General features: G+C 47.3%; 1 protein-coding gene and 1 long non-coding RNA gene across 2 annotated transcripts in view; one reads left to right on the forward strand and one right to left on the reverse strand.

The window, feature by feature from the left end:
• Nucleotides 1-3,117: 3,117 nt before the first annotated feature.
• Nucleotides 3,118-23,388, reverse strand: part of gmds (GDP-mannose 4,6-dehydratase) — a 44,956-nt gene continuing 24,685 nt past the window's right edge. The window contains 3 exon segments of the mRNA XM_079351213.1: nucleotides 3,118-3,314; nucleotides 13,855-13,959; nucleotides 14,994-15,186. Coding sequence (XP_079207339.1) covers nucleotides 3,133-3,314; nucleotides 13,855-13,959; nucleotides 14,994-15,186 — 480 coding nt within the window. The 3' untranslated portion in view covers nucleotides 3,118-3,132.
• On the forward strand, nucleotides 3,817-4,246 carry LOC306828308. Its single transcript, XR_013779719.1, has 2 exons — nucleotides 3,817-3,948; nucleotides 4,150-4,246. It is a non-coding gene; the product is annotated as an uncharacterized lncRNA (long non-coding RNA).

Genomic DNA, 23,388 nt, shown 5'->3' on the forward strand with positions numbered 1-23,388 from the left:
ACACACACACACACACACACACACACACACACACACACACACACCTGAAGACTGCAGGAAAAGCCTTTCAAAGACGAACGTTTCACATGCAGTTAGATTTTAAAATAAATATGAGAACAAGACAGGAGAGGAGTGAACTGTGTGTCAGCGGGTCAGCGGCATCTCATCTGGTAACAGTTTCTGTAGGAGAGCAGCCACGCCAGCGCAGCGCGAGATAAAAGTAAGAGCCGCTTATTAACTGTCAGAGGGGAAAAAATAACTGGGAACAGGGTTGGTAACAGCTCAGCGAAAGAGAGCAGGACAAGAGGTGGAGCGCTGGTCCAGTGACGCAGCCTTTTTAGGAGCACAAAAGACAAAACGTAAAAAAAGGTTAAAAGGCAGGAGGGCGGTGAAAAAAAAGGTGGGGAGGAAACAGACAAAAAGAGAGAGAGAAAGTGAGGCAGGATGGAGCCTGAGGGCAGAGAAAAGGCCAAAAATCACCTTCTGCTCCTGCTCTCTTCTCTGCACAGGAAATGGCTCTCTGCAGCGGGGGGGGGGGGGGGGGGGGGGGGGGGGGGGGGGGGGCTTCAAAACAGCTGAACCCACCAGGAACCAGCTCCGAGGAAGTATTAGGGAGGAGGGCAGTGCTTGGTAAAGATGGCCGACACCTACATCTTTATCTCCTCTGACAGAGTCTGCAACAACGCAGCCGACTTTTTCAAACCGCGTCACAGCTGACGAGGTCTCTCGCTTCTCCTCTTTTGCAGGAAAATGAGATCAGGACCATTCAAGTAGTTTTATCTGATTTTATACTAAACTCTTCGGTAATCCTGTAACACCATGGTAATCATGAAGGACTCCATTGAGAGTAACAAGGCAGCTCCACGTCTGCCGGCCTGCCTGCAACAGACACCCGATACCCGTCTGAGACGATGCCCAGCCAGCCGCACGCCTTCAGACGTCGTTAGAGCAGACACACAGCACGCCCCTCCTGCCACCCGCAATCCATCCACAGCCAATTACCAGCAATTTCCCTGTCCTGGGTGGGGTGAGGAGCGCGAGGCAGAGAGGGAGGAAAAGCAGTTGTCAGCCTAAAGCAGACACACATGGTTCTGTTTACAGGTTGCCGGTTGTTTGGCTTCGCCATGGTAACGCAGCGCTGACGCTGGGTGGGTGAGACAGGGAGGGGGGAGGGGGGTCGTGGTGACAGTCGCAGTCTTTGATGGTGCGCAGGGCGAGACAGACTTTCAGCAGGAGATGGTTCATTTATGCATAACGTTCAAACGTTCAACAAACACGCGTCTGTTTCCCTCCGGCCTTCATCTTTCTTTTCCCCCCTCCTCCTCCTCCTCCTCCTCCTCCTCCTCCTCCTCCTCCTCCTCCTCCTCCTCCTCCTCCTCCTCCGTCACATCAGTTCCCCTCAGCACCTCGGGCTTCTGTTTGGCTTCCCCGAAATCTGCCTTTCCGAAACTGGAGACGCACAGCGAGGAGGTGCCTGATTCACCAGAACTGGAATGTCGGCCGTTCCCACAGGAAACCTGGAGCGTCTCAAGCCAGGAGCGTCGGACAGGCACACGGATCTCTCACACACACACACACACACACACACACACACACACACAGCTTTGCACGAGCACTAAATAAGTGACAGTGAGCAGTCAAAAAACAAACAAACAACTCATAGGAGCAGACTTCTGCCCGTGCTAAAATCAAACTATTTTCCTTCATATTGAGCAACTGAATGAAATCAAAGTACATTTAAAAAGCTCCTGTTACTTCAAACAGCAGAATAAAGTCACCTCAGTGTTAACAAGCCTGGAGGAGCTGCAGCTGAACTCACACTCTGAGCTTCAGACTTTCTGCTCGGGACTCATTTTATCTTTCTGTCTTGGACGGACGAGTGCTGAAGTCAGAAGTTTCTAAAAAATGTGTCCACGTGTCACGCTGTGTCGACACGAGGAAACAAAATGACAAAGTGTGAAAGGCTTTTACAAATCATGAGGAAAACGTGGATCTACACGTCTCAACCAAGTCTCACTGAATTTGATAATTTGATGAACTTTTAACCAAAAAGCTTTTTTTTTTATTTTTATTTTTTTAAATTTCACCATTTTCACATGACCACACTTTTGTTTGATTTTATTTCTCTTGACGTTTCGACTCCCGTGGGTTTAGACTCTGACATTTTCCATTGACTGTTTGTATTTTTCCATCACTTCACATTATCATATTAATCATAAAAAAAACTCTTCCCATCACCAGATGCTTTTACTACTCCTCAGTCTAGTCCCACTTCCTGCAGAGGCAAACATGATTCATCATATCAGGCAGTGACTGATGCTTCCCTGACGCCATAACCGCCTCCCGCCGCCCGCCGTAACAGCGTGACCGGCTGTTTCACCGCAGCGACCCCGCGCTGAGATGTGCACTCACACTCCGGTTCCCCTTCGTAACCTCGTCGCCCCTGCGCCCGCCAACCCGTCCTCACAACAACACGGTGCGCAGGGAGGGCTCTGCTGTCAGACATGGCAACCCGCCGAGTCTTTCATCTCGACAGCCACGCACGTTCCAACCGTAACCTAGGCATGTGCCCACACACACACACACACACACACACACACACACACACACACACACACACACACACACACACACACACACACACACACACACACACACACACACACACACACACACACACACAACACACACACACACACACACACACACACACACACACACACACACACACACACACACACACACACACACACACACACACTGGGCTCTGTGTGCTCCCGGACGCTGCGACCCCTCCGCCTGCTGCTGGCACCATTACGTTAACACAAACACCATATTTCTGTCATCGTCCCGGGACCCAGCGTTCCCTTTCATATCTCTCTTTCTTCTGCGGCGTTCGGGGAATGGCGATGGGGGGCCTGAAGGGATCTGGGACATGGGTGAATTGTGGGAAACCAGAGTGCAGTCTGTGGCCTCACAGCGTGCGGCCCTCTGCCTCCCCCTCCCCTTCTCGAGCTCCGTTTCTCTTCTGGCAGAGAATCATAGGAGGCTTCATGCAGATCGCATATTGCGGCCCTCAAATGATCTGGGAAAACATGCCCCGTTAAAGCTGTGTGCACATCTGAACCCTGCTCAACTCCACAGCACAGTGGAGAGTGTGTGTGTGTGTGTGTGTGTGTGTTCTACCTCCACATAGTCCTTGGCGTGGCCCCAGTCCCTCTTGGAGTCCAGGTTGCCCAGGCTGAAGCTCTCCAGTTGGCCGAGGTGAATCTTCGCCACAGAGCGGCTGATCTTACGCGTCACAAAGTTCGAACCTAAAACACAAAACGTTCAAAATTCACCGTTGGCGTTCGCCGAATTCAATTACGGCGCACGCAGGACATAAAACGTTACAGAGGTTCAGATGTTTCCAACATGTACAAACACTCGGAGAAGAGAAACCAAGTGAAAGGAAGAGAGAGCGAGACGTTATTGTGTCCTGTAATGACTCCATGCTCTGAGACGACTGTGGCCTTTCTGTTCTGAAAATATCTAAATACCAAAACGTGTTTAAAGTGGCTGATAAAAAAATGAAAATAATAAAACAATGAGGAGGATTTACACAAATGTTTCCTGCTGATTCGATATTTATGAAATGATCGTAAAGTCTGATTTATAACTTCAGCTGAAAGAAAGAAAGAAATCGAGTTCTTCACATTTTTAAGGCTCAAAGTGTTTTTTTATTGGAAACATCTTCACAGTGAACCGGATCAAAAATCAGCCCTGGACTTTTATGAAGCTTGTAACAGTAACACTTGTGCATGTAACAGAGTTTTTATTGTTATTCCACTTGCTTATATGATTGTTTATTTTTTTTGTTATTATTGGCTCAATAGCGCCCTCTCTCAGGTGCAGTATAAATGCACAGCGGTAACCGTAGCGGGTACCATTTTGGAGAGACGTGCCATGGTAAGTGGCTGTGTGCAGCACAATGTAAACATATTTTGTATTAAGGTCGTTAGCAGCACTTGTGGTTTCATAAAATTGTAATAAGATGTGTATGTATATTTTTTGATTAGATTATTGTTTGTTAAAGGTATTTTCTTTGAGATATCGAGTTACCATGACAACGAGCTAGCTAACTCGACTCGTGTTGATTTTGTTTTATAGTGTGCTGTCCGTGTGCGAGCCAAACAAATGAATGACCAGCATTTATTCTGTTCCCGTTCAGACGGACTTGCCTTGATAATAAATTGCCACGTGAAAAGACCAGCAAGCCTCCCGCTCCTCACTCCCTTACTCTTTACACAACGCAGAGTCGAGGGGTTTATTGAACCAGCCAGATGAGTGCGGTTACATGCACATGTATGACTCTGATGTATACATGAGATCTACATCAGAGCAGACAATGAGCTTGGTGAACGTTTTGCTTCCTTGAAAAGAAGCTCGTGAGACTTTTTTTTCCTTTTTTTTTTCTCGATGGAAACAAACTTCCACTCAGCTCTCCAAACCTCCCTCTCTCTCTCTCTCTCTCTCTCTCTCTCTCTCTCTCTCCAAGCAAGAAGCCGCCCCGAGTCAAACCGCTTCATTACCACCTCTTATTACAACCAACCGGAGTCTTTCAGGATTCTTCTCCCTCATTTTCCCCGTCTAATTCACAGTTTCAGTGTCAAACCCGGGCCGGACGCCAACGCAAACCTGTCAACACCAAAAGAACAGTAACAGGGAGGTTCCACGGGCAACATGACGAGCAAACGGGACCACCCCGCTCGCTCCACGCCGTCCAGTCCAGAATCACCACATCGACAGCCCGATCGTCCGCCAGACCACTGTGGTCGTCACACGTGGCGATTATAAAATCTGCGGGAGAACAAATGAGCTCCTAATGACGGAGGGCTGGTGTCGTGTTCTTTGTTCCCGCCGTGATGGGAAAGATACGGCGCAGATCGTAGACGTCCAACCCACACGGCATTAAAGTGATGGAAATCATCACTAAGTATCAGGGTGTCACGGCTAATGATGCCATCATCTTAGCTGAAACATCCCAATCCAGCTCGAGGGGTTTCAATCTGACCGGGCGCTCCACGTTTCCATCAAACGCTATTTTTATTTTTTTATTTTTTTTGAGCTCACACAGGATCGACATAAATCTCCCACAGCCTCACATGAACCTCCGTCTCCCGCTCCCGTTTCAACGGCTGCTGTCTCGAGGTGAACGTTGCTCTGTCTCCACACTGCATCGCCGCGGCCCTGACGCGGAGCAGAGCCTTCACTTGAGACGCAGGAAAATCCCGTGAACCCAATCATGTGAAAGCAGCAAATTTGTCGTAATTATTTCATAGAAGAGCGACAGCCCTGGGCAAGGCTGAGCGAAAGCAGACCAAGGGGGAGGTTAGACACGCTTATTTGAGAAAATACAGCGTGTTGTGTGTGTTGGTAGCAGGTCACGTCAACGCTGCTTTGCTGCCATGTTGAGCTGGAGTTTTCTGCAGACTGTCGAGGGATCTCGCTGAGAGCTGAAATCCACAAAGTCCGATCTGTGAATCCAGCTATTATTCACACGTTTATTAGGAAATAGCACGTGTCTGCAGAGCGTGGATAAACCATGGATGGAAACCCCCTCCGATGACTTTGCATGATAGGCTCATTCTGGCCCCGGGGTTTGTTCTCCAAGCTGGCAGGTCATCTGTTCTGGCAGGTACCCTCTCTCTCTCTCTCTCCCTCTCTCTCTCTCTCTCTGCTGACTGTAGCCCAATGTTAACCATCAATTATTCATCTGCATCTGGCACGGCTGTGATTGACAGTTTTGCACTCGTCCGTATCACCTGGATGTGTGACACTTTAGCCTCCAGCAGCACACGAAGAAGCTCGAACCATTTAGCAATAAGTCAATGGACAGAAACGTAATCGACTACTTTTTAAATAAGGGGAACTCCACAGATTTTACACATGACTGCCGGGTAACAAGCGGAGACGGAAACTACTCAGGCAGAAAGACTTCACAATGTTTCTGAAAGTTTAAAAAAAAAAAAAAAAGAAAAAGGCAAGCTTTCACATGCCGTCCACTTCTTCTTTAAAGTTTGGATTTTGAATAAAAAGAGTGAGACACCAGTTTCTCTTGATGGCTTCGCCTTTCTTTGGCATCATTAGTACGATTTTCATGCAACATTCAACATATCTTAATAGAATAAAAGTATAATAATAGACTTGGGATTGGATTTTCTGGCCTCAGAAAATCGAGGATGAAAAAAAGGGAGACTTCGGCCAATCACAGGTCGTTTTAGAAAGTGGGTGTTCCTTCAGGCCGTGTTGTGTTTACAAAGGCTGGGAGAAACAGAGTGGGAAAATCCTGCACAAAGAGTCGACATTTCAAAAACGGTTTTGACTTCCTACGCTGCCAATTAGATCTGAAGAGATAAAAGACTTTTTTTTTTTTTTTTTTTTTAAAGAGTCCGACAAAAAAAGAAAAAGAAAAGTGTTTTAAAGATGGAGAAACAGCCTCAAGCTGGATGGAAAGGTTGAACTTGTTTCTATAAAAGGCATCATAGCAGCGGACTTTATTTTCCTATTACACCTAAATGTGATTTATTGGTTTGGTTCAACACGACCAAGTATCAGTAGTGATCCGTATGGACGTTTTTCTATCAAGTGTCTGAATGCATGGGACAGATAACTGGGAGCAGTGATCCAAGCTTCAGGCTCTCTGTCAGTATCTCATGGCCTCTGATGCTTATTTGGTTGCTTGATTATTATAAATCAAATGAACGAGCAAAATATAATTACCAGAAAGATCTGAAATAATCTTCAATAATATTTTAAATGATTAAATTAGAGTTTGGGGCTTTAAGCTTTGAATCATTAGTGACGGCTTCTGAATGAATCTGTGAGTTTACATTTCGTGCACCATTTAAACACGTTTGTGCACATTTTCGGCTTCTTGCTAAAGCTAAATGAATTTGATTCCCCAAGGCAATATTTTCTCGTGGCACAGTTGGTCTTAAATTCCTTTATTTGATAGAACAGAGGACGAAGCAGAAAATCCCCCAGACTGGGTGCGACCCAGCACCCAGAGCCACCTGCACCCCCCCTTCATTAAAATCAGAAATGACAGATTACATGCTAATAAAGGTTAATCAGATCAAGCTCTCTCTGTCATTTTCTGAGAGGGTTGCAATGTAAGAAAAGCCCAGATTGGTGATTAGGTAAAGGCGCGGTTTGACATGATGTCATATCTCAGAGAAAGTAAAGCGTGCAGGTTAAACACAGGTTGTCAAAGCTCTGCAGAGCGCGTCGGCTCATAAAAAGGTGGCAGAGGGATACAGTGTAGAACAGTACACCCAATCAGTAATAAAGTCCATTATGTTCCCCCAAGCACACCTGTAGTCTCCTTGTAAAGCTCACACCTCTATTTGGAGTGGCAATGCTCCCTGCCCGCTCTAATTGGTGCGGTGTGGACCAGAGCGTGGGCCTAATGGACCGGCCTGCCTGGCTCTGCACAAAGCCTGCTCTGTTACTGGCCCGGGTGTTAATGTGTTTCCTTTACTGGCAGCGGCACCGCAGGACAGCCAGAAGGAGGGGGTGGAGGCAGGCGAGGGGAGCCGGGGGGGCTAACAGGAGGTTTAGAGCCCAAACAGGGCAGCGGTGGCCGTTTAACCTCACCCGCTGCCCGGCAGTAAGTCTAATAAAACCACGGGCCGTGAAAACTGAGCAGACAGCAAAACCCGTGCCAGATATGGACACTCAATCTCTTTCTCTCTCTCTTTATTCTCACTCAACCGTTTCTTTTCCCTTTTTTTTCCCCATGTCATTCCTTTTTCATTTTCTGGCCAGGGAAGCAACAGGAAAGACGTAACACTCGCGCTTCGTTGGCACAGCTGTGCTCAAGCATGGGGAGAGAAAAAAAATGGAGGAGGAGGAGGAGGAGAAATGTGTGGAGACATCTCCCACCCAGAGCCAGGCGGTGTGGGCCCAGACAGGATGGGGATGGGACCCGTAAGCTGGGGGAGGGGACTGTGGGTTTACTGACACCGGTTACTCAACAGGTTCTGAAGTAAAAAAAAAAAGAAAAACATGCTTCTAAAGAAAGGTGACTGATGAATTTTATTTTTATACTTTCACAATCCGACCTCACGTGTCTGACGAACCGCAGTGTGATTTATTTACGTGCCTCTTCTGAGACGTCCCAATGTTTGGTTGGTTTTCAGCGAAATCGCAAACTGGCTCCGGGGAAAATAAATAAATAAAAAAAATCTGAAAAGCAGAGTGAACTCATGTCTCAAACATCTATCAAATCGATCATCAATGTTACATCTGCAAAGTTAGAAATTCTACCTCCAATCGAGGCCAAGTTTCCTCTTACAACCTTCGAGCTGGAGTGTGTTTTTCATCACCGTGTTTAATCTGTTCCAAATCCATGAGCAGGATGTGACCAAGTCCTTCCTTCTTTCACTCGAAAAGTTCAATGTCTTGGTCACCCAGACTGCTTCACTGAGCCACAGTCCAAAAATAAAACAGCACGACTTCAATACGAACTCTTATTCCACGTATTTTCTCGACACGTGGTGGATGACTCATTTCTGTTTGGAGCTTGTCTGAACGGGCCAAACTCTGAAACCAGCAATAAAAAAACAAAAAAAAAAGACTTGAATTTTGAGCGCCAGGATTTTAGGAGAAACTCTTCGGTTGCCTCGACCCAAAGTTTGCACACCTGTTTTGGAATACAACCAGAACTGCAAATCCCATAATCCCGCTCTGTCTTTGAGCAATGGCAGGAGGGGAGTGAACGTCTTAGTGGTAGATTAGTAGTGAAAAATGCAACCCTTAATTTTTATCTCTACGCCCACACGTTTGGGGATTAAAGTAGACCCTGTGGCCTTGTTCAGAGGAAAATGAACGCGTAGTCATTGCGATCCCATCGTCTTTATCTGCGCTGAGTTATGAACAAAATACTTGACTTGACTGATTCTGCAGGAGGACTCTTCTCTGGATCGAGGGTTGGCCAAAGACCTGTCAGTGTCTGCCATCGCCGTTATTGCACAATTCACATTCTGATTGATCTCTGGAGCCCCGACCGACGAAGGAGGAATATTTGTGTTGCATCCAAAAGAGGTCATGCGCTCATCTCCGCCAACACAGCGTCTATTCACACCTGACAGACTGCTGCCCTCGCTCAGCGCTGACTCAACAAACAGGGAGGGTGCAGAGAGGGAGAGATGTGATGCGAGTGGATTGGTAATGACAAAGACCTCGAAAGTCACTTTTTTTCTTTTTTTTTTGTTAAATTGGGTGTGATGCAACGAGCTGGATGGAAAACACGGGGTGTGCAAAGGTGTGGGGAAAGATAGGGAGGGTGTGGAGAAAGAGAGGGGAGAGGATGATGCATGTTTTTCTTGAGCTTGGAGTTGACAGCACCACCTCCACATACGCAGCACAGAGACGATGTTCATAAAAAAGGACCAAAACGGATCCAAGAATCAACACGAGAGCGGATCGTTTTCCAGCTGAATCTCGTGTTTCGACTCAAATGTGGAAGTTTGACATTTCCTCCTGCGTCGCCGTGAGAGGATACTGCGAAAGGTTTCTTTTCCCGCCGCTCGAAGTGAGCACTCTGTCAGCGAGATTCTTGGTTGCCATGGTGATCCGGGACAACAAACACATATTTGCGTGCAGCGGTAGGAACGAGTCGAGTTATTGTAGAAACGTCGACGTCACAAAACAAGTCTGAGGCAAAGGTACGCTGAGGTGGGGCGGGAAGGGGGAGGGATCACCTTTATAGGCCATGTGGTTCAGACTGGTGAAAGGTACCAAGGGAAGAGAGGACTCTGGAGCTGGCCACAGTTCAGCTGATGTTCAGCCTTTTCTCATGGAAAGGACCGAACACAAAGGGCCGACTCCATGCAGAAACATCTTACGAAATACTGCTAAATCCCCTCGACCCCCCCGACACTTGACCGAGTCTTCCTTATCTGAGAATTTTCTTTGAAAATAACCTCTCCAATAAATGGAAAACATATCCTCTTACAAATCTATCATGCAATCTGACCTTTCGGGCTCAACCTCAACGAAAGCAGAAAGATGAAGCCGAGGCATGTCGGAGCTCAGCGGCTGAACGTGTGAGTGTTTGAGGGGGCAGCATTGACTTTGGCACTGCTATTCTAACTTCCCCAACGCTAGCTGGTCTCTCCTAACATAACAGTATATTATTCTATACTGCCAAGCGTGAACCACAGAGCTCTCAGGGCGGAGAGATGGATGGGACTTCCCCAAATAAACCAGAGGATTAGCCTACAACTGGAGCTGGTCAGCGGCGGCTGCAGTGGATACACACACTAAACTGATTTACTGCAGAGCCTTGGATCAACATGCAGCTAATAACTATAAATTAAACTTGGGGTTTTGTCTTTTATTTTCAGAGTGACTTGTTGGGGTTCTTTGAGGCGCTGTTTGATTGTTGAAAATGGCGAACACATAAACACACCAGCCGGTTATTTGCACAGGTTTTCACTTCTGCACTGTCTCGTATGTCAGAGCAATATGGAGCCTATTTAGCACCCATGCTAATGCTAATCCCCCCCCTCTTCGGAGTCAGTGTGAGGGCTGTTTGTTATGGCTATAACTAAGCCGTCCAGTACGGAGGTAGCCGTGCTGTGAACCGGCCGGCAGACGCAGGCTTCTGTTTGCTTTGCTTCACGCTGGATCTCCACCGGGATATTTTCCATGCCGGACTTGTCCGACTCAGACCTTTTATCGCTGCAGAACAATGGAGGGCGAATGTTTATTGGCCCGAGTGGTAAGGTGTTTACGAGAACTGTAAGAGAGTCCAGGAGTGCATTCCTGCTAGGATTAAGTCATCCTGGGCGCTGTGAGAGACAGAGCTCCTTGTGGGATGGAGCGGTCAGTTTCACAGCGTTTAGCTTCTCCTTTCCTTTCCCAGAAGCCACAAGGCCCATCCTTCAAGGTGACACACGACGCCACGCCACACAGCGCCAAAGCAGATGATTGGTCGGCCAGTGTTTTTTGGCAGGAAACATCAGGGGAAGTCTGAGTGACTTTCTTTTTTAAAGGGAAAACTCCCCCGTAAAGCCAAACGTCTATTTGTTACTCAAACAGAAAGCTGGCATCCGAGTGACATCACAGCTTTTGCTCTGTGTGTGTGTGTGTGTGTGTGTGTGTACGTGTGTGTGGGTGGAATAGCTGTGATGTCAGGTGATGGCCACAGACACTGACATCATGATCAGACAAAAGGCCCGTAGAGGACAGGAGGGGGCGGCACACAGGTGATGATTTACCTACACACACACACACACACACACACACACACACACACACACACACACACACACACACACACACACACACACACACACACACACACACACACACACACACACACACACACACACACACACACACACACACACACACACACACACACACACACACACACACACACACACACACACACACACACACACACACACACACACACACACACACACACGTTCAGGGTGTGACCCAGGTCAGGAGATTGATGACGGGTGATGTTGCTGTTATGATGGAAGTCAAGGTGTTGGCAGCTGTCTGATTGAATGCTGAAACATTTCGATGCATTTGTGTTTCAGTGAGCTGCCGAGGTTTGAGCGTCTGTCGGGGCAGGTTTTGGGACTTTTCTACACGCTGTCACATGTCCATCAGTATTAACACATCCCATTACCCCCCCAACCCCCCCTTCTTCCACCCCAGGTTTTCATATCACCAAGGGAACCATTGTTGTAGTTTGTCTACGTCATAACTGCGTGTTCTTGTCTCCAAATCCAAATTTGAAATACATCAAGAGAGACGTCAGGTAGGTAAAAACATTTATTCATGTTTTGTTTGAACTAAAGAGGCCGAAGAAAACGAATGATGTTCCAGTCGTTGTTTAAAAAGCTTTCGTTGTCATTTATTGAAAGGGACACTTCACCCATCTGCAGGAAGCTGTGTATCATTACAAACATGGTCGTCGTGTTGAGTGGTGGTGAATCCAGCCCTCATTTTGCCCTGACACGAGATTTAAAGCTTCATGCAAAGGAAGACGTTTGGATCACTCCTGAACCTTACAGTACAACTTAAACCAGAAAATAAAAGGTTCCTCGGGGTTGTTTTTGCGGCTCAAAGCTCCTCCCCTCTCACCCTGGTGGGTGACGGAGTACACGGCCCCCTCAGCGCAGCGGCGGCAGGGTCGCGGCGGGCCCCAGGGGCCTAGGTAAACACTGACCAGTGCAGCCAACACAAGCACCACACTGGGTTGTGCAAGGCGGCCGTGGGACATCTGGCCACATCGCAGCGTTCGCAGCGTTCCTGCTTTATGAGCAACAACAGCCGTAACTCTGAGAATAGAAGCGGCGGGGGAGAACCCGATGGCCTGCCGGAGAAAGTGCTGAGTGCGGAGAAAAGAAGGAGCGGGACGTGAAAAGAAGAGACAGAGGCAGAAAGAGGAAAAAAGCTGTGTGTGGTAAGAGTGGAACGATAGAAGCCGGGGGGGATGAAAAAGAGCTGACCATGGAGCGAGCAGCGGGTAACGAGCTCTGCCCTTATAAGGTCGTGGTGTGAACGAGAGGACGAAAGCATCTGAACTCCAGCTGCACGGAGATCATCCTCCAGATCAATTAGTCTCATTTTAACTCTGCTGAGTTGTCTTTAAAAGGCAGGACGTCTTGAAACTACGGAGGCTGTTTGCCAACTTTGCTGATTTTATTTTATTTTTTGTTTTTTTTAAACAATTTACTGTAAAATCACTGTAATCTCACAACGACACCTTGAACTTTAGCGTTTACCCAATTCAACTTTCAACTACACATTTATAATCTGTTATTTTATGATAAACACAAACTTCTCCAGAATTCTGAGGCGGATCAGACAAAATACGTCGAGGTTAAAATAATTGTAAAATCCCCCAAAAAAGTGGAGCGTTGTAAACCCTCTGAACAAGATCAGGACTGGATCTGGAACTGGAATCCATTGATCAACATTAAACATGTTTTTGTATCAGATTAAATGGAGTGAAGACGTGGGGGGGGGGGGGGCGTGTCGCCTCATGCTCCGTGACACAAGACCTCCAAGTTGGCTGAACTGGCTGTAAACGGCACCAGTTCCCACACCTATCTATCTGTGCGAACCCATTAGGCTTTACAGGCTGACCCCTTGACATGGCCGGGGTCGTGGCCGGGGTCTTCATTAGGGGATAAATCATAAACACCTGAGCGGCTGACCTGGGCACGGAGCCGAGGGCTGGCTCCATGTGGTATTCATTTTGGGTCGCGGTGCGTGTAAATCGGGTTAAACCAGCGCCTGCGACCCTCGGGGGCTCAGAGCGCATATTAAAAAATGTGACCACAACCCACTCAATATGTGTGAGAATGTGTGTGTGTGTGTGTGTGTGTGTGTGTGTGTGTGTGTGTGTGTGTGTGTGTGTGTCAAACAGTCATGAGAAAGCTGGTGAGTGTTATGACTTCATATCGAGCATGTAACTGAATACTTTCACGCAATTCAACATTTTTGACGGCTTCGTTCACGTCGTAACTTCATTTAGACGTGACGTCTTTCCCAACGAGCAGAACGGTTCATTAACAGGTCGACTTGTTTTACTTTGATATGAAGGTTTCAAATCTGATTTTAAGAAGAAGAAAAAAATCACGTTTTTTTTTTGTATTCCTTTTTCTGTCTGTCGAGATAATAAAAAAAGTGCTTCAGCCAAACGGCTCCGTCCTGCAGAAGTGACGTTTGCATCGGTGAAACGGAGGCAGCCAGCCGGATCTATGGAGTGCATCAGCTTTAAGCAGCGGGTGTGTGTGTGTGTGTGTGTGTGTGTGTGTGTGTGTTGTGCAGAGCGCTCACCTCTCCTCGGGCTCTCGTGGTTAAAGAGGATCCCGTTGGTGGCGAACATGTTGTAGGCCTCTCGGAAGTTCACCACGATCCAGTAGGCGTAGAGCTTGGCAGCACCTGAGAGACGAGGTCGGGGGGGGGGGGACGGACAGACACGGAGAAGACAGACGTTTATTTCACACAGCCTGACACTTCACATCCTCCGAGGACACAAAGTAGACTCCTGAAGCCACTTCTCAAACTCCCACCACGCTTTTAATTCACTCAGTCATCAAATTCAACTTTCACGCAGCTTTTATTACAGTGCATGACAATCAGAACTTCACTGCACTACATGTCACATTTGAACACAGCGGTGCGGCAGATCGTATTTCCCCATCAGGAACGTGAACCGCAGACTCCTGCTGACTGACCGAAAGCAGGCGCGTACAGAAAGTTCTGTGCTCTCTCGCTCTCCTCCCTTCAGCTGTGAGGAGGGGAATACCAGAGCCGGCGAAGGGAGGCGCCCGTTGATTAAGGCATGGGTCAGGATGTACACTGGAGGTGAAGGGAGGTCACCATGACAACCCTGGCCTCCCCCGCCCCCCCCTCCTCCCTTCCTAATTAATGGAGGGGCAGCCCTCCTCAGGACGGTATGCAGCCTCATCCAGCGCTGACAGACGGGCAAAGTGTCGATGAGGAGAGCATTTAGACAACACCGAAGCTGAAACCTGATCGCTCGCACACGTGTGCAGCTTGTGTGTGTGTGTGTGTGCGTGTGTGTGTGTGTATATAAGTGTGTGTGTGTTGAAAGTGAGTGCTGAGTGCTGTGGATATAAAGGTGTCTTTGTTAAAGTGAGAGCCACTCCAGCCTTCAGTCAGACGTTTTGGCCTCGGGGTGTGTGGAGAGCTCAAACGCTGCCTGAGCACTGAAGCCCCCCTCTGTGTTTATACACACACACACACACACACACACACACACACACACACACACACACACACACACTTATTCACAAAGAAAAAGTGTTGCACAGGCACCAAGAAGTTTCCTTACATGCTCATACACAATCATTTGTCAAATGGTGCGAGGTAGAAAACGTTCGATAATCTTGGCGTGTGTGTTTCCACACTTGTGTGTGTGTGTGTGTGTGTGTGTGTGTGTGTGTGTTTACCGTAAGGTGAGCGAGGGTAGAAGGGAGTGGTTTCCTTCTGAGGGATCTCCTGGACTTTGCCGTACAGCTCGCTGGTGGAGGCCTGGTAGAATTTCACGCTGTTGGTCAAACCGCACGTCTTTATGGCGTCCAGGAGACGCAGCGTGCCAATGCCGTCCACGTTAGCGGTGTACTCGGCCAACTCGAAGGAGATCTGAGAGAGAGAGAGAGGAAGAGAGAGAGAGAGAGGGATTATTGAGGATGTGGAAACTGCTTTTCGCTTAAATTCTACAATTGATTCAAACATCATGTGGAGGGAACAGAAGAGTTGAAACCAGGAAATACTTTTTTTGAGACGGTAAATTCAAAATCAAACACTTGAAATTCTGAAGTCAAATCTTTATATTTACACCTCATTACAAAATGAATAACAAGGCAGTGAATGTTCGTCAGAGGCTTCGATTAAAACGTTTTTTTAAGTTTTTAAAAAAAAAAAAAAAAGTCAAAGGAGTCCTTGACACCTGATCAGCAAAGCAACACTCCAACTCCCAGAATGCCCTCTGCTGAGGCTCAGAGAGAGCAGGGGGACATGAAGTGGAAATTAGAAATGGATGTGTCCTTCATGACTTCTGGCTGGCGTGTTTAGACTGTGTGAGTGCCAGCTCCTGCCTCAGGCTCCTTAATCAGGCGTGACGGTTAAAAGCTGTTCTGGTTCGTGGTCGCGACACCCGGAGCGAGCGGCGTGAGCCCCGTCTGTGCGGAGGGAAACGCTGCGGCCCTTTAGTGCGTCCACGCCAGCGCCGTGCACACGGACAGATAAAAGAGGCCTTATTGAGAGCTGGGACCAAAGAACACTGGGCCTCTATTCCACTCACACACACACACACACACACACACACGTAGTTAGCAGGTTCGATCAGGTTCAATTACACTCCACAGCTCAGTGTAATTAACTGTGACGCTCCACTCTCGCTTTTACGTTTCCATCATTTAAAGTCGTGTTAATGAGCCGTACGTCAAACACAAAGTTACAACCTGACGCCTCTTTGGACGCATTCACAATAATAGCTCCGTACTAAACGAATTTTATTTTGAAACTCTGAGATCACCGACCTGAAGCGCAAAAGTTTCCTTCCTCTACTTTAGAAATATTTGTTGGACTTGTTCATCCTTTGCGCCTAAATAAATGTGATTTGTGTGCTCTGGTACTTTCTTTGGATCCTGTCTTAGAGAAGGAGTCTTAACCTCTGAAGGATACTTGGAATGAATCCTTCACAGACACCACTTTCCTTCAGGATCAGAACAGTCAGCAGTCCCACATGACTTCCTCCACAGTCTCTCCTGTCCCACTTGAGCTCTTCCTCCTCCCTCCTCCACCTCTTCCTTCCTCACACATTTCTCCTCCTGCTTCGTCTCCTCTTTCACTTCCTGCACCGCGTAAAACCTTAATTTATGCTCCTGCAGTACCTCCCTTCACCGAGACCCCCTCTCTGTGTGAGCCCCTTCATTCCACACACACACACACACACACACACACATACCAGACGCCAGGTATCAAAACCAGCTGAGAGGGGCAGGGTCCACGATGCCTTGACAACTTAAATCAAACAAATTGCCTTAATGCCTCCATTCTCTGTCATTATGTAAGGCAGTGCCTGAGCGCTGACGTTTTAAAGGCCAGACGCTTGTGTGCTCGGCTTTCTGTGTGTGTGTGTGTGTGTGTGTGTGTCTGAGAGGAGGGGAGGCTGCAGGGCCCCTCAGTCGACCTGCAGATATTGTTCTGTTCTGGGAAGTCAGCCAGACTCTGTCAGCATTGGGGGTCCGCCGCCGACATTTACACACAGACACACCAAAAAAAAAAAAAAAAAAAAAAGGGATCGGTTTAAAAAGTTCTAAATGTCCAGGATATAGGTGCTGCATTTAGTGGTTTCATTTCTTTCCTGCTCACACAAGGTCTGCTGAAATGGATGCCTGAAACTGGGGAATGTGACTCCGCACATGTGTGTGTATGTGCGTCTTGACAGATGTATAAATATGAGCCACATTTATTCAGCCGTGGCCTCCCTCTGCATACCTGCATGGCTCTCCAACACGGGAGAATATGGAGACATGAAGCCGTGTATACACAGTGACTGAGGAATGTAAAGAACTAAAAACTGAGAAAGGAAGAACTGGGAACGAGACAAAAGGCCCGAAAAATATCGACAATACAAACCAATGAAAAGTGTGTTGTATTAAATGATGTGGTTGTAGTTTAAATGGCCGTCTGTATTCTTGATCTCCTTTACCTCGGCGGTTCTCAACTGGAGGATCACGACACACATTTGGGTTTTGAAAAATGTGCCAAGAACTCGATGAATTGGTGATTGGTTGAAAAAAAGTCAATGATGGTTCTCCCTGAACGAGTTGGTGGAGGATCCTTGGTGGCTCAGCGGATTGAGTCGGTCAAACTGGAAGATTAAGGGTTCGATCCCCAGCTCCTGCAGCATCATGTCCGATGAGCCAACCCCAAGTGGCTCCCGGTGCTTCGTTAGTGATTTTTGTTTTCATATCTTTAAACAAAAAGACAAACTCTGTTTCTATTTGTTCAGAGTAATTACTCAATTAATGGGCTCTGTGGTGAACCGCCATCATACCTCAGATTCCACACAAATTACCGAGGGGAGTGTGGATGAAAGCAGCTGCAGCGCCTTTCTAAGAGCATCACTTTTCCCTTTGTTGAGACCTACGGCTAAAGCACCTGAAACTCCGGCACATTCCTGCACACCACAAACACCTAAATAAAGAAAATCACCACGACGGCCCGGAGGTGGAGACAGACGAGAGAGGACGGAGAAAGTGTGTGTGTGTCTGCATGTGTGTACATGAGCATGGGTGGGAGTGTCGTGGAGCGAAACCACAGTCAATTACACCTTTACTCATCACATTACAAGCCTGCTGGAATTAGAGCAGTCGTGTGTTAACAGGGCAGAGACAAACAGGCTGAATTCCCTCCAGGAGAGAGAGAGGTTTCGACCCGACCCGGCAACCCACGCAGAGCCAGACGGATCGCTTACACCGCTGTCATCAGGTCAACGACGCACGTTGTTCATGTGCATGATGGAGCCCTCACACAGACCCCACGCTCCCCCAACATGAAGACGTTACGTCCTCCCAGTGAATGATGTCAGACATCAGGAAGTGGGAAGAGTCAGGGTGTAATGTGTGTTTTAATAGAGCAGTATAGTAGAAGAGAGGGAGCGCGTGCCTTTGAGTGTAACAGTCTGATAGTGGATTAAAGGAGCCGTCTGTGTCTGTATTTACTGAAGTCGCCTCAGTGTGGATGTTACAGCATAACGTTGTTGGGAGTGTCAGGTATCAGATTTTTGCCTCAAAAGAAGCCGATATGGGGGGGGGGGGGACAACGGGACACGTCTTCAACATGTCTCAAACGTTTCACAGAAGTCGCGCTGGCATGTCTCAGGTGAAGGCAGCACTCTGATTATGATCCCTGTTTTAGCAAACCTTTAAATAAATGTAAGATCGTGCAGCCTGGTGTTACATGTCATGCAGAACGACACAAATCTGCAGCCGTTCAGCAACAATCTGACTCATTTTGCAGTCAAGTGAGCATCAACAACACGTTCTGTTTGGTTTTACTTTTAAAGTCAAAATTGCAGAAAAAAAGCAAAAACTAAATTTCAGGTTTCAAAAACAACTTTCCTGCAAAAACAAATAAATTCTAATTCAAAAGTTAACAAACTATCCAGCGTTGTCTTTTCTTTACAGCTCCAGGGTGGTTCATGTTTTTAAAAGCTCTCTGCTGTAGCCTGAGTTAGCACGCTAACAGCGCCTTCTACAAACAAAGCTGCACCTCCATCATCATCATCATCCTCCTCGTCTTCGTCGTCATGTGTTGCTCTGTTGTGATGAAACTGAAGGGCGAACATCTCTCAGCCTCCAGTCCCGTCTTGTTGATATTGTGTCACTCGAACTCTTCAACGTCTTAACGCACACACCTGTTAGAAAAACAAGGAGGTTTTTTTTTCCTCGCAGCGTGCCAGTTCGCCTCAGACGCAGACACAACACAGTACAAGAAGAAGTGGGCGTGGCCTAACAGTGAGTGACAGCGAGAGCAAGAGGCAGGCGTGGACGGATGACACTGCATGTTTGTTGGCCCTGTGGTAAAGTGTTGTTTTGGTTTTCTTTCGATGGGAACCAAGTGTTCCTCAAATGAGTTCTCCGTGAAGGAGATCACTCGCCGGCCTGCGCAGCACCTGATCGCACTTCAGGAATGATGACCGCCTCACCTGAGAAACATGCCGGCGTGTCTGACATTCTCAAAGGATGCAGAGCCGTGCATCATGGAGGCGAGCGCTGCCTCTCACTGATGGGCTTTGTGACGTGTGAAGATTAAATTATAGGTTGTCAGTGACAAGAGGAAACAGTGAGTTCATTTATCGAGGGGGTTTTTAGCATTAGCTGCAAATGTAGCACGACAGCTTTAAGTGGTGCTCATGAGGGATGTAAAGATTCAGAGTTAAATATCCATATAAAGGTGTGGGTAACCATGAACCTGCCCGAGCTGCAGAGCGAGATTTCTTGTCTTTGAAATCGGAGGTGTGGAAACATTTTGGCTTCAACAAAGACAGAAAATAAAAGAGGTGAGAAGATCACAGACGAGACAAAAACTGTGTGCAGATATCACGAGACGACGAGGGAAGGACACGAACAGCACGACCAACATGATGCCAAAGAGATCATGAGGTGAAAACGTGTTTTCATGGAGAAAAAAAAAAAAGATTCACGACGGCTCCAGACTGGAGAGGAGGAATCACATTAAAAAGCTCATTTGGAAATTAAAATGAAATCACAAAAAATGCTTTTTAACTTCAGAAAGTTTTGGAGCAGGATCATCAGTGTCCGTCCCTGATTTTAAAAAGTTCAGGTAAAGTTCCCATATTCTTAAACGCTGCAGATATATATGTATATATATATAGACTTCAAGTCATTCTCCTCCTCTGACATGTGAGCGTGAAGTGCTGAGACTAAGCCCCGTTAAATCTACACTTCACAACTAAAGGAGAATTAGCGTCTGTTCTGTTTTCTTTGGCCTCGACAGCCAGCTTTCATAAGAAGGATGAAATGACCCAGCATGCTTTTCAAAACGGATTTTCATTCAGCTGTTTCTCTTATTGTGTCTGTTGAGTGTAGACGAGTAGAGACACAGACCATAAGCTTAAAATGCAAGATTATACAAATAAACTTAAGCACGACGAACATAAACACCAGGAGCAACAACGTTAATTTTCCAAATCTGATTTCTGTATATGGCATGACATGCAAACACCCACTAATCCGCCTCCACCGATGCTCACTCATCATCACAAGCTCTCTGCGTTTTTGTGTCTAATTCGAGGCGTGTTCTGCCTGGTGAGAGTGTGCAGGCTGCAGCTATGGCAATGCACAAATACAAGTCAAACAGATCAGGTGGACGTGAGGGAGACAGATGCAGAGGAGCGAGGGAGGGAGGGAGGGAGGGAGCGAGGGAGGGAGGGAGTGCAGTGAGGAGTGTGGAGAAGTACGTGCTGCGGGAGTGTGTGTCAGGACGGGACAGGTAGGACGGAGAGCTGGAGAGCAGCTGTCAAACTCTGGATTTATGCAGACGAGTCTGGAAAGTCCCTGTGAGCCTCCAGGCACTCCACTTTACCTCGCTCTTTTTTTTTTTTTTTTTTTTTTTCCTGGGCATCTTTTCCATTGGTGGAGTTCAGATGAGCAGGTGAAGGCCAGTCCCTCTGCTGTCAACTGCTCCATCACTCAGGGCGCCAAAATGAAGAAAAACTAGAAGGCTGCACGAGTCAACACAATCTGTTTGATGGACCCAAATATAGTCCGAATTGATACAGCTTACTACATAATCAGAATATATGCAAACACTGCATACAAACCTGACTATGCTACATATGCTATTAGCAACATGCTAAAATACGGGACACACGACGTACTTCGGGTCTGATCTCGAGATAAAGTCTTCAAATATCTTTTTTTTTTTTAATAAAATGGAGAAAACTTCTAATTTTTCCTTTAGAGAAATCCTTAATACTATGTTGCCGTGGAAACGCCGGATGTTTCATCCAAGCCTGCTACGTGGAGTTTGTTTTCATTTTTGAAGACTCACTCCCATGATTCCCCGCTGATTTTTTTTTAAGCATTTATTAGGAGGGGAGCAGACAGAAGAGCTGCACATAAAAACACCTGGGATGGGAACTCCCTGGAAAAGTCAATGGAGAGAAGAGAGAAGAAGAAGAAGAAGAAGAAGAAGAAGAAGAAGAAGAAGAAGAAGCCCTTCAGATCGACTGATCTACCCTGCAGACATTTACCACCACTCAATCACTCCTAACACACAAATATACACACAAGCTTGTAAACATGGCAACGGCTCTCTGCAGCAGAGCGCTGTGGCCCCGAGGCTGTGAGGAGGGAGCACACATGTTCAAACACTGACATGCATGAAGACGACGGCCCGTCCCGAGGGGAGTTTTGGGGCCGATACCAAAATATTGGCCGATATCTTTCTTGTGTCTATGTCCGATCTGTAGCGAGGTTTAAAGGCGCCCTCTGCTGGTGACAACCAGAAAGACAGCGATAGAATGAGCCGATACTAATCGTCACTTGGCATGTTAATATCGGCTGAGTGATTCATCGGTCGGGCTCGTATGAAGACAGAGTTTCATCAGCAGTGTGAACATGTTCCCCTGAGAACCCCAATAAATCAGAGCAGCGATCCAACATCAGACAGATGTGCTGTCTGCAACAACTGAGCATGCTGATTGGCTGTAAGCTTGTTGCTGATTGGCTGTAAGCTTGTTTCTGATTGGCTGTAAGCTTGTTGCTGATTGGCTGTAAGCTTGTTGCTGATTGGCTGTAAGCTTGTTGCTGATTGGCTGTAAGCTTGTGAATATTTTTTAAGTCTGACACGGCCAAAGACATCTAGCAGATTCAAATATTGATTTTTTGCACGTTTGTACAGTTTAAATTTCATTGGTTTCATTTGGTGTGAAAAACAAAAAAATGCAACACTTGACACTTCCTGTTTGTTGTTGTTTTGTTAATATGTTCAATCATTTTATTGAACAAGCACCGTTTTCTACTTTTCAAACAGAGTTAAAGAAATCTGAGATGAGTTTGTTTGATACGTGCACTTTGTCTGTTACACTTCCTCCTATACGTTTTATTACTTTCTGGTATCTTTTTATTGATGTTTATTTTATTTTACATTGAAGACTTATTTCTGTACTTCCTCCTTATATTTGGTGTTTGAGAGAAACTGCAGCAAACCAATCCCCCCCCCCCTGTTAAATAAAGTTTTTCTGATTAACTTGAACGGATGTGGACGTTTCATTTTCACACACCCCGAACCATGAATCCCTTTTCCTTATTTGCATGTCAGTCCCGCCTCGTTCCCATCATTAAAGCAACATGACACTTCTCCACAGCATCCTGACATATAGATAAAATCTCTCCTGGCTGCTTTTATCAAGCGGCCAGGACCAGATGACTTCAAAGGGAGCGCTGAGAGGAGAAGGTGAGGATGGACCTCCCACATCTGAGCCCCCCCCCCCCCCCCCCCCCCCCCAGCCCTGCCAGGACCGCCCCCTTTTACACCTCCATCACCCCCCTCCAGCTGCTGCTCCATTTGGCTGCCGACCCTGCATCATCTCTGATTAGAGGGGGGGGACAAATTGGCACATTCCTCTCCACCCATCACCCTTCTTCACTGCTCCTCTCCCCTCCCACACACCCCACTTAAATCTGGCTGCACCCCCGTGGGCCCCCCCCCCCCTCCAACCGCCCCACCCAGCCTGCACCACTCAATGATGAATGCTGTCCTTGTGAGCAGAGGAAGCCACACACACACACACACACACACACACACACACACACACACACACACACACACACACACACACACACACACACACACACACACACACACACACACACACACACACACACACACACACACACACACACACACACACACACACACACACACACACACACACACACACACACGTTTCAATGATCTCTAAATAGAAGTGAAGTTTGGAGACCACCGCCCCTGCAGGTGCTACCTCACTTTGGTTACACACACACACACACACACACACACACACACACACAGACTCGCTTGCACACTCACTCCCACAAGAACACACTCCCATAAATACACACGCAGACCACAGTCGGCCACAATAACGCATACCATCACACACTCGGGCTGCCCTGGTAGCTGTCACAGAGCCACGGGACCAAAACGGAGCTCCGAATCTGATCCAACATTATGCATAGTTTACACAACCTTCTCTCTCTCTCTCTCTCTCTCTCTCTCTCTCTCTCTCTCTCTCTCTCTCTCTCTCTCTGTAGTCCCAACCCA

The sequence above is a fragment of the Symphodus melops genome (genome assembly GCF_947650265.1).
Source record: "Symphodus melops genome assembly, chromosome: 8".
Taxonomy (NCBI): domain Eukaryota; kingdom Metazoa; phylum Chordata; class Actinopteri; order Labriformes; family Labridae; genus Symphodus; species Symphodus melops.